The sequence below is a fragment of the Caloenas nicobarica genome, chromosome 17, assembly GCF_036013445.1.
Source record: "Caloenas nicobarica isolate bCalNic1 chromosome 17, bCalNic1.hap1, whole genome shotgun sequence".
NCBI classification, from domain to species: Eukaryota; Metazoa; Chordata; class Aves; order Columbiformes; family Columbidae; genus Caloenas; species Caloenas nicobarica.
The window spans coordinates 10,516,886-10,532,091 of NC_088261.1; the positions used below are offsets into that span (position 1 = coordinate 10,516,886).

General features: G+C 51.8%; 1 protein-coding gene across 1 annotated transcript in view; it reads left to right on the forward strand.

Annotated features, from left to right (window-relative positions):
- The window catches only part of MTMR4 (myotubularin related protein 4), a 60,020-nt gene that overhangs the window by 27,671 nt on the left and 17,143 nt on the right, over window positions 1–15,206 (forward strand). The window contains exons 3-7 of the mRNA XM_065647347.1: window positions 4,982–5,071; window positions 7,789–7,905; window positions 8,582–8,664; window positions 8,889–9,055; window positions 10,459–10,555. Coding sequence (XP_065503419.1) covers window positions 4,982–5,071; window positions 7,789–7,905; window positions 8,582–8,664; window positions 8,889–9,055; window positions 10,459–10,555 — 554 coding nt within the window. The remainder of the gene's footprint in view (window positions 1–4,981; window positions 5,072–7,788; window positions 7,906–8,581; window positions 8,665–8,888; window positions 9,056–10,458; window positions 10,556–15,206) is intronic.

The following is a 15,206-nucleotide window of genomic DNA, read 5'->3' on the forward strand; positions in this document are numbered from 1 at the left end:
TTAGGTTGGAAATTCAAAGTGATGATCTGATGAGCAACCTTTTAACTCCGCACAGCTGCAGCTTAGGGTTATAAAGGTCCTTCTGCAACTCGAGCTGGCAACAGTCCCCATGCCAGGCCCTGAGCTGAACGCTGGTTCTAAACATCTCGCTGTGGTTGGAGCAGAACCCTTACCTGCCTTGTCCGTGGGTTTGTATGTTATATATGCTGGCGGTGTGTTGTATGCAATTAATATGTTAAATAGCAATGTGTACTGAGTCTATCTAAGACACGCTTTGTTGCTTTTCTGATATGTCAGGAAAAAAAAAAAAATTAGTTTTACTTTTTTTTTTAATAGCTACACTTTTCAGTATAAAAGGTTCCTTTTGCTGCCCTGGTTTCGCAGCAAACCTCTGGCATTCACCGAGAGAAGAACCTGTGGGGAGCAGGTACCTCTCCTGCCGCCAGGGTTGGCCAGGACAAGTGCATAACCTCGTCCGTAACTCTCTGTTCTCGGTGTGTTGACTTTGTGTGTAAGGCAGATGTGTTTTGGTTTGTGGGTGCCAGCTGGAGTCGGGTCCCCCAGGCTGGGCAATACCTGACGTTTGCCCCCCGCGCACTGTGGAAATGGTGGACAGGGATGGAGCCGAGGTGGTGATGGGATTTCATGGCTTATCTCCAGGCATGGTCGCATTTTCTTCTGGGGTTTTTATCCTGAATTGTGTGTGGCTGTGGCCTGTGGAGTGCTCTGTGTGTCTGGTTTCTCAGCACGGGAGTTCGTTAAGTGGCTCTTTGCCTGGGCACTGCTGCCCTGCAGTGACAGGGGACAACAGGCCCGGGCGTTGCAAAGCTTGTCCATTGGTTGAAGCAGCTCAGAATAATCTAACCCTTAATGATTTTGTGGAGAAATGCCTGAATCTTTTATCTGACTTCAGAAAAACCTTTTGGGATGCTGTTGGTGTTGCTGGGTAGTGCTGGCTGTGGGGCAACCATGTTGAAAAGGACCTTAATGCCTACAGGCCATGCTGTGTTTGGATGGTCCAGGAGCAAAAAAGCTGATGTAATTTGAGCAAAATTAGTTGGGCCTGGGCCTTGGAGGATAAATGAAGGCTGAGGTTTAATTTTTCATTTTAAGAAAGAGATTCTCACTCGGGCTGAGTGGTGGGAGTTGGAGGGCAGAGCAGCAGCTGGCGCTGGAACTGGAGATGGCATTGCCGGGAGGCTGCTGGCCTGTGGCCTCTGGCACAGGCTGTGACCTGGGGGGTTTGGGGTTTGCTCCTGGACTTGCCGAACAACAGAAAGCAGAAGTCAGCTCCTGGGTGTTCAACCTGCAGCGCTCCCTGCGCCCCAGGCATTTCCCCCATGTCTGCAGGCATCGCTATACTGGAGTTAGAATCATAGAACTATTTTGGTTGGAAAAGACCCTCCAGATCGTGGACTCCAACCATAACCCACCCCTGGCACTGCCCCATGTCCCTGAGAACCTCATCTCCGTCTGTCCAACCCCTCCAGGGATGGTGACTCCACCACTGCCCTGGGCAGCCTGTTCCAATGCCCCACAGCCCTTGGGGGAAGAAATTGTTCCCCAGATCCAAACTCAACCTCCCCTGGTGCAACTTGAGGCCGTTTCCTCTGGTCCTGGCGCTTGTTCCTGGGGAGCAGAGCCCGACCCCCCCTGGCTCCAAGCTCCTTTCAGGCAGTTCAGAGATCAGAAGGTCTCCCCTCAGCTCCTGTTCTCCAGCTGAACCCCCAGCTCCCTCAGCCGCTCCCATCACACTTGTGCTCCAGCCCCTCACCAGCTTTGTTCCCTCCTCTGCACTCTCTCCAGTATTTCTATGTCCTTCTTATGATGAGCTGGTGACACTGCGGAGTGAACTGTCCAGGCGGTCAGGTGAGGGAGGCGGTGGCCCCGGGGAGCCTTGTCCCCACCAAGGACCAAGCTCGGGCACACGGGTGCTGGTGGGTTCCAGACACATCCAGCTGCTCTGTGCACGCACAGCAGCCCCTGGGTGGGAGGACTTAAAGGCTTGGGAGCATCCAGCACTGAGGAGCGAGCAGCGCAGCCCTTTGTCCTCCCTCCCTGCCCAGGCAGAGGCCGGCGGGAGGGTCGCAGGGAAAGGTTTGCGGCGGGTGGCTCCTGGCCGAGCATCCCAAAGGGTCAGCCGGGGCGCAGGGCTCGTGCCGGGGACAAGGCCTCCCCGCCGCTATTGTTCCTGGCGCTCCCGCCATGGGTGCGACACGAGGCAGGTGCTGGCGGGAGACATGCCGCAGGTTAGGCCGGCGGCTCCCGGCGAGCCGGACAGGATCCCCCGGCAGCTGGTGGGGCAGGGGATGTGTCGCTGCCGTGCGCCCGTGGGCACCGCGCTGGCTCTGCGCACGGGGCCGGGAGCTGGGGAGGCGGGGAGATCCCTCTGTCGCTCTCTCCATTTTCTGTTAGGGAGACACTCATGGCAGAGCCGAGCTCGGCGGCCTCGGGAGGGAGGAGGAGCCTGCCCGGCCCCCGCCCGCCCCCCCGCCATTGTCAGCGGCAGCCGGCAGCGCTGGGCACCTGCCGGGGCGCCGGGGATGCTCCTGCCCTTGCCGGGCCCGGCGGAGCGCGGGGGCTGCAGCCGGCCCAGCGCGCTGGCCGTGGATCCGCTGCCGCCAGCAGCAGGGACCCGGGGCAAGGAGATGCTGCTTGTGCCTGCCCGGCCCAGCTGCCGCCTTGGGAAATGAATATGACTCTGCCCGGCCGCGTCTCCTGCTCCATGCTCAACTGCTTCGTAAGTGCTGCTTTTTTCGGCCCCCCTTCACCTCCTCCGTGCAAGTGGGGGCTGCACGCCAGCTTCTCTCCGTGCTGAGGCGGCTGCACCAGACCAGGCCTGTCCTTGAGGCCGGGCTGCGTGCAGATCCTCCTGCCCTGGATCCGCCCAGCCCGGCGTGTCACCTCCCTGCACGGGGATCCCCTCCTCCTCCCCCCAGTGCCACCCCTGCTCCCCGTGTCCGCTGCCCGGCCCAAGGGCACAGCGGTGCGCGGCACCGCGGGCCGAGCCGGCCGGAAGGCCCGGTGAGCATGTCGTGCCACGCAGGCTCCGGCCGGTCCTGCCCGCAGCTGGAGAATCACCGTGCTGGGAGCCCCGCGCTCCCGCCACGGCTGCAGCGTGCACAGCGAGACCCCTGTGCTGACACTGCTGGAGGGCGCTGCTGGGGGAGGGGGTCCTGGGCTCTGCATCTTTTATACCTTCGGAGAAAGGAGTTTATTTGCTCAGAAGAAACCTGATGCCCCTTCCTGCAAAAAGGCCCCTCAAGAAGGACTCGTGGCCAAATGAGCTCTGAGGGTTTCAGGCTTGCGAAGGGAGCGGGGTCGTGGGCACCTGCTGGTAGCCGGGGCTGGGGCGGTGGCAGCGGGAGATGCTCAGCTCAGCCTCCCGCTCGTCCCACGCCACAGGCGGGAGAGACTCAAGGACAGCCGGGCCGGCAGAGCACTCGGCTGCCCTGTTCCAGTTCCTGCTGCTCACTGGGATTTCTTTGCAAGCTGCGAAGTGGCGTTGGGAGATGATCTCTGCTCCCCAGCTGCCGCATGGCTGTTCAGGCATGCACCTTCCTTCGTGCTCTCCTGGGCTAGTGCCCCAGCATCGCAGTGAGTCGCTGGCAGGAGCGGCCCCCGAGCCCCCCGGGGTCTCCGATAACCGGCGGCTGCTGGAGCGGGTGCCCTGGCAGCCTTGCCCAGGGCCTGGCGAGCGGGTGAGGAGGGGAAATGCCCTGGCCGGCGGTTGGGGTTCATGCTGAGACGTACACCAGCTTGGGCGACTCTGGAGCCAGGGGTGGGCTGGGGGGCAGCCCTGCTCTGGAGTCCAGGGAGCGCTTCAGGACGGGCGGTACCTGCGGGTGCTGGGGCTCGAGCAGCTGTCAGCAGCATGAGGGGATTCAACAGCATTTTAAATAGAACCGAGCCAAAATTGTCAGGTTCTCATTTCTTCAGATCGAAATTTGGTGTTGTGGCTTGGGTGACTTAACTGGAAAGATATTTCATTTTAAAATATTGTTTGATGCTTACAGAACAGAGTATTTCCTAATAAATGCTGGAGCCTAGAGGAGCTATAGTTAGAGAGCAAGAGGTAGTCTGAAGAAAAGATTCCCACACTGAATACCCATGGAATTAAGACTGTCCTGGGCTCCCGGCAGGCGAGTGTCCTCAGCTGAGCATCGGCATGCTGCTCGTTCATGTAGCAAGTTGGTGGTTTGGCAGAATGGGGGGTGAGGGTTGGTGAAAATGAGGCCCAAGATTTCATGAGTGACCAAAGATTGACACGTCCTGAGCTGAGATACTCTTTCCACTTTCCCAAGGATGGTGTGTCCAGGCTCCGTGTTCCCTCAGCCTTTGTGGTTTTCCCAGGGTGTCCATCTCAGCAGCTCAGTCACGTCCAGCCGCCCTGAGGACGAATGTCCTGCTTGGGTGCTGTCCCCAGTCAGCAGCACAAGTTGTGAATTGGGTGCACTTGGGTGCAGCTGTTATAGGGTTATGTTTCACGCTTGCGTATTCTCAAAAAGCTTCAGGCTCTTCCCAGATTTCTTTGGGCTAAGAGTAAAAATGAAAACTCCCAAAAGAAAATAGTCCTTCTTGAACACAGGAGGAGGAAGAGTAGGTGGAAACTGTAGTTGGAAACCCTCTGTGTTATGGTGTTTCTGCTGTGCTGCCATAGTGAAGGTAACGGGGTAACCTCTGACGTGACAAATTACGATCACAGTGATCCAGAATCCTGTGCGTGGCTGACGTGTTTCTGCTTGGCTTCCCAAATACAACACGGGTGGAAGAGACAGGGCTTGGAGACCTGGATCAGGTCCTCCTGCAGCAGCAGGAGGAGCCACTGGGGTCCAGAGGCAGAACAGACGTTTCCATGCACAGGTCCAGGGGATCCCCAAGGTATTGGGGTGCCAAGAGCATCCAGCAGCCTCAATTTTTGCCTTTTCACAACACGTGCTGGCTGGGGCCTGTCTCAATGTGTGTTTTGTTTGCAATGCAGGGTGAGGAAGGCCCTCCCAGTTTGGAGTACATCCAGGCCAAGGACTTGTTCCCCCCAAAAGAGCTTGTAAAGGAGGAAGAGTCATTGCAGGTAAGGAAGTAAAAAAAAAAAAAAACAAAAAAACAAAAAAAAAACCCCAAAAAAACCAAAAAACAACCCCAAAACCAGCTTTGGGATTCAGCAGGCTCAACTCTGGTGGTGTTGAACCTGAGAGCCGTTCTGCAGCCCGGTTCGTGTTCCGGAGGGACCAGCAGGTTCCTTCCACACGCGTGGAGACTGTGACAGCGGTTCCAAACACCCCGGCCCTGCCTCCCCGGCCCTGCCAAGACGCTGCAATTTGCACAGCGTCACATCTGCCACTTGGAAATACGGCTGGAGCATGATGCAGTACGGAGCCGTCCTGGGCATTCCCTGCCCTCCGCCTGCGCTCACAGGGAGAAACCTGCGGAGCCTCTGCAGCAGGTAGATGCTGCCTGGGACAGGTTGAGTGTCGGCACTGGGCTGTGCTCTGTGCAGCCGTACGGTGCAGTTGGGCTGGCTGATCTGGCTGTAATACATGTTACTCCTGGCATTTTCCTGCCGCAGAGCTGTTGGAAAGAGAAACCTCCACCCGATGCCAGCCTCCTGCTGCAAAAGCCCTTGAAAGACACCTGGTGCTGTCGCTGCTGTGCAGCAAGGGCGAGATCCTGAGCAGTGGGAGCCAAAGCCTCCTGGTGTTTGTTATTGCCTTTAACATTGGCCGCTGGCACCTCGTCCATCCTCCTCATCCTCCCATGGCGGGAGCCAGGCTCACGTTGGATGTTCTCGCTGCAGTGTTTGAGTTTGCTCTGCGATTGGCATCATCTTGATTAAACGGTGCCGATAAAATCAAGGACTGTGGCAGCGGGAGGAGTGATGCGCAGGAGCAAACGCGGGGTCAGGGCTGTGGCTTTCGAGGGGTGAAGCTGCTGAGATGACTGAGCTGAGCCCATCTGGAGAAGAGCAAAATCTGCTCAAGTCTTCTGCATGGAGGACCATAAAATTCACCCCACCCAAAGGGCGATTTGCCTTCAGCAAATTGTTATTCTCTTAATGGAAGGTGAAGTCTAAAAGGACGCCATCGGCTTGACAACAAGCTGTATTTGGGCACCTGTCAGTTTATTCCAGGATTTTCCTCTGTCAGTTCTTGCAGTTTTCACCATCCCATTTCTAATCTGTCTCCCTTCTGTTGCTGTGTGAAAGAGCCACAGAAGCAGAAGAAACACATGCCAACTAAAAACAGCTCTGGCGATCGTGCATAAAAAAACTGCAGAAATAAAGAGTGTATATTTTTTAATGTCAAATAATTAAATTTTTTAAAGAGTTTTGAGATAGGTGCCAGTCTAAAGTTATTTTTGAACAAGTAACTTAAGAAGGGAGAAGTTGTTGGTACAATTGTCACTTGTACATAAAGCCTGAAATCCAGAAAACTCAATTTTTAGGCAGCATATACCCAAGCTGTAGAATCGGCTTTATTACAGTATAATTACAGTATAATATACAGTGCTAATTACAGTGTAATGAGTTGTTTCGTCAGATGCCCTGTCTGGTGAGTAAAGGGCTCTGGCTGAAATGATAAATCTTTGTGACATTTTCATATAATTGGTTCCCAACATCACCTGGTGCAGGTGGCATTCAGGGAGCGATGAGGACACTGCTTCGCTAAGGGAAGAGGAGCCTGATGAATTTTAGGCTGGTTCACTTTTATTTTTAAATTCAAGAAAATCAAACTTAAACTTGGCCATCTGCCAGGATCCCCTGTTTTTAAAATAGCTGGGGCATGTCTGGGCTGATAGGCAAAACCAGAAAAACACTTGATTATCTGGATTTTTTTTAATTTAGTTTCTAATAAAGGTAACTTAATTAGTTTCCTCAGTCATACAAATACTGTACGCAGAGATTCCCTCGCAGCCTTGTTAGCAGAAACCGGGCAAAACTTTGATTCATGGACCCGGGTCGGTACCTGTCAATCTTGGGATGCTGCTACGAGCCCGCTTGGTTTACATGATGTGTCGGGATCACATCTGGACTCTGCCATGGGGCAGGGGACTCGGGTTGAGAGGCTCCAAACTGTGCCTGACATTGTCACCTTTGTCATGTCACCTGTGCCAGGGCTGCATTTACCCTCTCCAAAAAGCAGGGACCATAAAACCCTCCGTGCCCACGCAGCCCCTCGCTGCCAGGTGCCCATGGTTGGTGTACGTGGTGTTTGTGGTCACACCTCTCCTGTGCAAGTATTAATATTAATAATCCCAGAACCCCAGGCTGGCTGGGTTGCAGGGCCCTCTGTGGATCCCCAGCCCAGCCCTGCTCACGCAGGGTCACCAGAGCAGATCACACAGGTCGGGCCAGGCGGGTTTGAGTGTCTCCAGAGAAGGAGACTCCACACCCGCTCTGGGCAGCCTGCTCCAGGCTCTGGCACCTCCCAGCAAACAAGTTTCTCCTCGTGCTCACATGGAGCCTCCTGTGTTTCAGTCTGTGCCCGTTGCCCCTCACCCTGGCGTTGGGCACCACTGAACAGAGTCTGCTCCATCCTCTTGACATCCCAATTATCCGTCAGGAGCTGTTCAGTGGCTCCTGATGTATCTTTGGCAGCAGATCCCTCGCGTGGGGCCAGCAGTGGTCCCAGCGCCGTTGGTGCTGTTGTCTGCTCTCAGCACACGACGAGCACGTTGCCGGGAGTGATTCCCACAGGAGCTGCGCTGTGAGGCAGTGGGACAAGTGGCTCTTGGCCCGGATGGTGGCCAAAGCTCTCTGCATGTCTTGAACTGGCCGTGTCTCCCTTGCAGGTCCCGTTCACGGTGTTGCAGGGTGAGGGTGTGGAGTATCTCGGCCATGCGAACGATGCTGTGATCGCCATCTCCAACTACCGGCTTCATATCAAATTCAAGGATTCTGTCATCAACGTAAGTCTGCATCTGCCTGTTCCTGCTGCCTGAACCGTGATCTCACGCAGTATTTTGGGGGGGCAAAAGCCAGTTCTGTGTCATCGAGCTGTGCCTCTCGAAGGTGCCATGCCCGATGCCATCTCTCGTTAATGCTGGTCGTGCAGTTGCTGTTTTGCTGCTGCATTCTGGGGTGTAGATGGGGTTCTCAGCTGGATAATAATTAGGTCTTTCCCTTGCTGTTCTTTTTAAATTCAAGCATTAAACCTGGCAGTTTTAAGACTGTTGAGGTCTCTTGCAGGCCAGTTTTAATGAGACTTCTCCTACCTGGAGACCAGCAATTGAGAATCAGACAGTGGGAGCCTGAGGCTTTCTCTCGCTGTCTTGGCTCGCCGTCTTTTATTGCAGCTTTTGTCTGGCTTGGTTACCTGCGCTTGTCTGGATGCGATTTAGTCAGTAACTACCCCCAGGTGGGAGGCTACCCAGGGACAGAACAGAAATCCGAATAGTAATTGTTGAAGGAGGCTCTACACTGAGTCATGAAGCTTCATAAACCTCCGAGTGGGTTTGTAGTTTGGAGTAGAAGCTCATGACGTTGGTGGAGCCGTGACTGCGCGTGACGGGCCTGCGGGCCAGGCTGCGGTGTCTGCCGTGGGATGTGGCGTGTCTTGTCATGCCCTGCATCTGTCCCTCGCAGGTGCCTTTGAGGATGATGGAAAGTGTGGAGTGTCGGGATATGTTCCAGCTTCACATCGTCTGCAAGGACTCCAAAGTGATCAGGTATCTGTTTAATTGCTATATCGTAGATGCTGCTGCAGGCCGGTTGCCATGGTCAGTGCCAGCGTCTCCCTCTGTGCTGCTGTTGGAATTGAGCTGTTCCTGGCCAGGGTTACTAAGACTTGGTGCGTTTTCCTTTTCCTGGTGAAGTGCAGCAGAGCTCTCCGTCCATGTGTCTCAGCTGGATGAACTTACCCACTGAGGAGGATTTACTTTTGGGTTTGCAGGTGCCATTTTTCCACCTTTAAGCAGTGCCAGGAGTGGCTGAAGAGGTTGACTCGAGCCATTGCCCGCCCTGCGAAGCCTGAGGACCTCTTTGCGTTTGCCTACCATGCGTGGTGCTTAGGAGTCTGTGTCGATGAGGAGGATCAACATGCACATCTCTGCCGTCCAGGTGAGCTCCTGGCCTGTCCCCTCTCTGCTTTTCCGTCCAGAAGCGCTGCAATGCAGTTTGAACTGTTGTTCCTAAGCTGATGTCTGGCTGTGTCTTAAGTTGTGTTGTAGCCATAGCCCAAGTTTACCTTGATGAGGGGCGTCCTGTACCTGGCCTAGAGATCAGCTGATGGCCAGATGCAGCCCAGTAAAAGGAATAATAGTAATAAGCACAACAAGGGGCATTCTGAGCCAGCAACATGTACACAGCTTTTCCCTTTCTCCTGTGAAAACACCCTATACTTTAGTACTCTCATCATAACGGAGAGCTCAAGCAGTCTTGCCCCTGGGTAGTAAACACCATCAGCTTTGAGGCAGCTTAATTAATATGAGTCCATCTGCATCTCTTCTCCAACACCTAGAAATCATAGAATAGATACTCCCGTGTCCAGATCCATGGAGATGTCCGGAACATCCTTACACAGACACAAATAGAATCTCTGAATCCATAAAGAGAAGAGCAGAGCTGTGATGGTGCCCTCGTGTGGACTGGGAGTTTCCCTTCTCTGGGAGCACAAAGTTCACTTGCAGTTGCTTTTTCTTTAAACAGCTTCATCATGAGTAAAAGGGGATTAAAATAAGTGACAAACCTGGCTTTAGACTTTAAAACGTGCTGATACGAGAGAAGCAGTAGCGTGAATGAAATGTCCAAACACAGGCTGGGATGGAGGGATGGGGTTGAATGGGGTAGCTGAAAGAGATCTCAAAAAGAAGCTGACGGAGAAAAGGTAAAGTACATGTTCTTACTGTGTCCCAAACACCAGCCGTTGGGAGATGTTTGTTGTCTTTGCTTTAGAGAAAGTATTATTCTCTAGTATAAATAAACATACCTGTGGAAGTTGTTGCTGCAGGATATGAATGGGGTGAAGAGCTTTGCAGTGTTTATTTATTAACGAGATTTGACACTCAAGCAACAAAGGCATCCAGGATTTGTGAGGCGAGGCTGAAGCATGAGAGAACAAACCCTGAGTCAGTCCCTGAGAGAGGAGTCCAGAAAAAGGAGCTGCCTGGGGTGGGTGCTCAGGACCCCTCCGCCATGGGGGTCCTGACATCTGCTTCAGAAGCCATTCCTGTCAGAAGGGCAAAAAGTGGGTTAAATTAATCTCCCCCACTCCCACATTGATGTGGGAAAGCTATTTCCATCTGCTCTGTGCCCTGAGACTGAGAGTGACCTGATTTAACACAAAAAGCAGAGGAACCCCCGTGATGGACAAATCTTTTTGGCTTCTGAAGCAGATCCCTGCTGTCCAGCTCCTGTAGTTTCTCTCTGGCCTGTGAACGCTGCGCCAGAGCTGCCACTGGCACGTTTAGATTTCGCCAGTTCTGCTTGGCTGTCGGTAAATACCCCGTGCTCTGCTCTTCCAGGAGACCACGTGAGATTCCGATTTGAGATGGAGCTGGTGAGGATGGGCTTTGACTTGCAGAACGTCTGGCGCGTCTCTGACATCAACAACAATTACAAGTGAGTGTTTCACCACCGGGCTCTCCCCGCTCTCCCCTTCCCTTCTTTCCCTTCGCAATCCCCGGCAGAGCAGCAGGTGAGTCACACCCCAGCTAATCCTCCTTCCTGACCTTCAGAACCCTCAGGCAGATCAGCATATGAGCCACATCCCCTTTCTTCCCACCTTTCACATCGTGGAATTGAAGGAATCCAGCCCAAACACCAGAGCTAGCAGCAATTAATAATGCTAACTCAGGTAGCTGATAACGCGGTGGCCATAAGTCATCCTTTGAAGACATTGTCTTGAAGGAACCGTCCATCGTAGGGTTGCCTTTCTGGCAGGTCGTTCTCTCTAAAATGCTGTTTGAAATGAAAACCAAAGTTTTCGTAGCTGTTCAGCGCTGTTTAGGAGCGGGGTTGAGCCGTTGCAGGGCTGTCGGGATGCTCGGCAGCCTGGGGAACACGGGAGGCTCGCTCGGTCTGGAGCAGAGGCTGAAGGGTGAGCTGCCTGCAGCTGCTGGAAGGGCATTTCCAAAGGCGATGGAGTGAAACTCTTCCGATGACAGCGGCAGATGACTGAAGAAAGAGGCGACAGCCACAAGGTGCAGCTTGGGATGCTCAGACTGGACATGGGAGGAAAAAACCCAGTAATTCCCCAGGAGTGTCCTGGGGCCGATCCCCAGAGAGGTGGGGGTTCTTCATCCTTACAGATCATCTCAGGTGATCTAGTGGTTCCCCGTGAGTGGGAGGTTGGAGTGCAGATCTCCAGAAGGTCTTTCCCACGAACAGGTCGGTGATCCCAGCCTGTCTTCTGCTCCTGGAGAGGAGCACAGGTGCTCCTGGAGAAGCGCTGCTGCATTCTTTGCAGCAGGTGGCATTAAGCCAACAGGATTCTATTAAGCTTTGCCAGACATATTAACTTCTGCATTCCCTAGAATCCTTTTCTTGAAATGACTGGTATCCCTCAATCTTTTCTCTGTCTCAGCCAGTAAAGGCATCCCCGTCACCTCTGTGTCGCCCAGTTCACCGTCACTGGTTTCTCATGGAGAGGCCTGGGGGGAGAAATCCTGGTGGAGTTTTGCAGTTTGCTGCTTTCTCTCTCTTCCTCGAGAATCCAGGCAGCAAGCACTGGATTTGGGGGTTGATTTACAGTTTACTTGGCCATACTGACCACGTCATTGCTTTTGGGCTGTTAATGTGACTTTAATGGCATTTACACAGTAAAAATTGTTTTCCTGACCTGCTCAGTTCTGGAGGGCACAACCTGTAGGTCCCTGCCCTAGGCAGAGTCTCTGTGTGTCTTTGAGAGCAGTCGAGGTTTTTGGGGATGTGGTTCCCTCTGACATTTGCAGAAAGTCCAGCTTAGGCTGACCATCTGTGGTTTGCTCACCTGGCCAGTAATTCACAGCAATTAGCCAACTTCTCTCGAGACAGATGTTTTATTTCCAATCAAACCAGGGAAGAATGGACTGGAACCAAAGCTCAGCGAGCTGGATGCAGGCCTGGGTTTGCTTTTCTCCGTCTCCCGAGGTCCCGCCCGGGGATCCCGGCAGGTCGCACCTTCCTGCAGACATCCCGAGATCTTCAAGGTGGTGTCATTTGCTTGTGCAACTCAGAAACCAGTTCTGCTTCAGGGAGTGTGTCTTTAAATCCTGCCTTGGCTTTTGATCATTACCACCTGCCTCTATTCACAGGAATCAGGTTACTTTTTAACTGTTTATAGTCCTTTTATCTTTTATTTCCCAGCGTTGGCAAAACAGTGTTGTTAGAGACAGGATACTCCAAGGTAATGGCTTTGTCCGTTGTCTTTCAAGTCTGTTCCGAGATGTCCTTATCTGGAAACTATTATCTTCTTCCTGGCGACAGCCATCGTAAAATTAGAGCAATACAAGCATATAATAACCACTCCTTTGGTCTCGATAAAGGTATACTATTTCAGCATACAAAGATAATAAAACTATTGCATGATCTCTCTGTGGCTCTCGGTGGGAAATGGACGCGTTCGGACATTCCCCATCTGGGGCACCCGTGTTCTGAGACAGGACCAGTTTCATATCGGCCTTGACGCTGGTGGGTTTGCTGCACACGTAGTTCGTTCAAAATGGAAAAAACAACATTCACCTTTCCTTCCGTGTTGATGCTCATTTTCAGCTTTGATCTTTTTACAGTTGTGGTTTTATTTATTTTTTACTTTATGAGGGAACAGCTGAGTTCTGTCTTACTGCTTTAGACAGCTGATGTTTCCTACCCATTTCTGTGACTGCTCTTCATTCATATTTTGTCTTTTTTTGGTTAAAATTCTCTACAAATTTTAATACTATCCTTGGCTTTAATGGGAAGGGTGATAATTAGTGTTCTTGCTTGTATTTGCCACGTGTAGATAATAAGTCTACAGGGACCATTAGCAAAAAACTCCGTGTTTTTGCATCCCACAAAGGAGGATCCCTCTCCCTGGCCTGGCTGCTCCCTTTGTGCTGAGACGACCTTTTGTCGTCAGTCCTTGTCCGTAGGTGTGACCTGTGCTGATTTATGTGTTTGTGGGGCTATAGCCACGCTTTCCTGGGGTCAAAACCCCACTGTTAGAAAAAGTCTCATCCTGTGTTCTGAGACATCCCAAGGGTGTCTCAGCCCATCCCTCTATGACCCTCATCACTTGGGCTCTTTTCCATGTGACACACGGGCACAATGTGGGGATGAGCACGGTTCCCCTTGGCACTCCCTTTGTTGTGAAAAATGACCATTGAAGTCCTGCGCTATTTATCTTTTCGAGAGTTACTCTTTCCGAAGAGGAGCTTCCTTCCAGTCTGTGGTGAGTGACCTGTAAAAAAAACCGAACAAAACAAACCAAAAAACACCTCACAACACACAAAGTAAAAATAAAAATAAACCAACCCTTCTGAAAATCCACATCCACTGGCAGCCCCATGAGCCGCATCTGCTCGGCCAGTGATGTTTCCAGCAAACTCCACGACGTCCCTCCAGAAGAGCCGTGTTGACTCTTCCCACGTGCACCGTGTTTGCCCTCGCACCGACTGCGACCGTCAGTCACTTTGTTCAGAACTCACATTTAAGCGCTTTCCCACGTTCGCCCCAGAGACCTTTTTACCAAACCGACCCCGTGTTTGCCGCTGTTCATTCCTGTGGCACCCGAGCCAAGGTAAGCACCGGCGGTTAATCATTCACCTGGTGCACATTTGGGTTGCCGTGGAAATGCCGAGCATTATCTAGTCCTGGTGATTAGTTACTCCTCGTTCCTAGCAGATTGTTCTAAAACTTTCCACGTCCCTCATAAAACGGGGTTAGTGCTAGCAGCTTCTTTGGGGGCTCTTCTGCTGAACACCAGCGCAAATAGTTCAGGTTTTCTGCTGTGATCTCGCTGATCTGTTAGACCTTCAATTTTGGTAGCAGGCTGATACATCCACAGTGTTTGAAAAAGGTCTTCAGAGTTTTAATCCTTTAATAGATCATTTCTCAGAAGCTGCACGACATCTCATTTTTACCGTTTTTTTAATTTAGGTGCACATTGGGCTCCTCTCAGGTTTGAGTTCTTTGGAAACATTTCCCCTCTTTCAAGGGTGTCGTTTTACTTCTAAAATCCTTCTTTTGTTCACTGTTTAGCCCTTTCTGATCTTATTGATGCATTTATATTAATAGCATGTCCAAATAACCATCATATCTGCAAGCTTTTTTTTTTCCCCTCTTTTCTGAATCTGATTGTTACTGCCGTGAGAGGCTCGTCCCCTCTAAAAACATTGTCAAATTCTACTGTGTGATGAATATGTAACAAAGTGATTTTTCAATTATTCTATTTTGAAGCAGCTTAGGATCAGAGGAGGTGTTCCGTACTTTCATACTATTTGGCTGGTAGCTCTGAGAAGCAGCTGATCGTGTCTAAAACCGTCACCTTTGTCTCACACGTTATTGTGATGCTCATGTGGAAGGAGCACGAGTCTCCCACTGCAATTTCTGCCCTCACAGCCTTTCTGAATCTCTTCCAGCCTCTCGTGGATGTCGTTACAGTCGCTGTGGTGTTTGGTAGCAAAGCTCAGTGCTCCCCCGGTTCTCTTGAGGCTCGATATTTGAGTCCATGCACATTCTGCTTTGCTTCTTGACGCTGGTGACTCTTAGCTTCACACTTTTACCTTCACTTTTTCCTGGAACATACCGCACTTTGTTCTCTATCTCAACCTATTTCGGTTTTCCTACAAAGCTTGTACTCTGAAATTTAGGATGCCACTAATAATCTTCCTTGTATCGAGTTTATAACATGCTGTTAAGCCAACATACTTAGTTATCCTGCCTTTTCAGTTTATCTACTTTATTTTTCAGAATTCTACCCTAAAAGCACAGGTCTGTTTGTCTTGACATCGTTGCCTGTTTTTATGCACCCTGCTTAAATTTGGCCTAACTTCTTGAGGCTGTCCTGTTTCCTGCCTGTGTTTATTGAATTCTGTCTGTTTTCCTGAGGCCGCAGAGCTCTTAGAAGACGTGCTCCTGCACCTCTCCTCTTCCAACTCTCCCCAGTTTTCAGCTGATGACACCTCCTGGAGTGTTTCACCTGAAGTGCCAGGGAACTCATTCTGTTTTCGTTTCCATGAAGCCAGTTCTTGTACAGACTCAACTGTTCCAAAAGTTCCTCCAGGTCTTACCAGGTGCTCCCACATACCTTTAT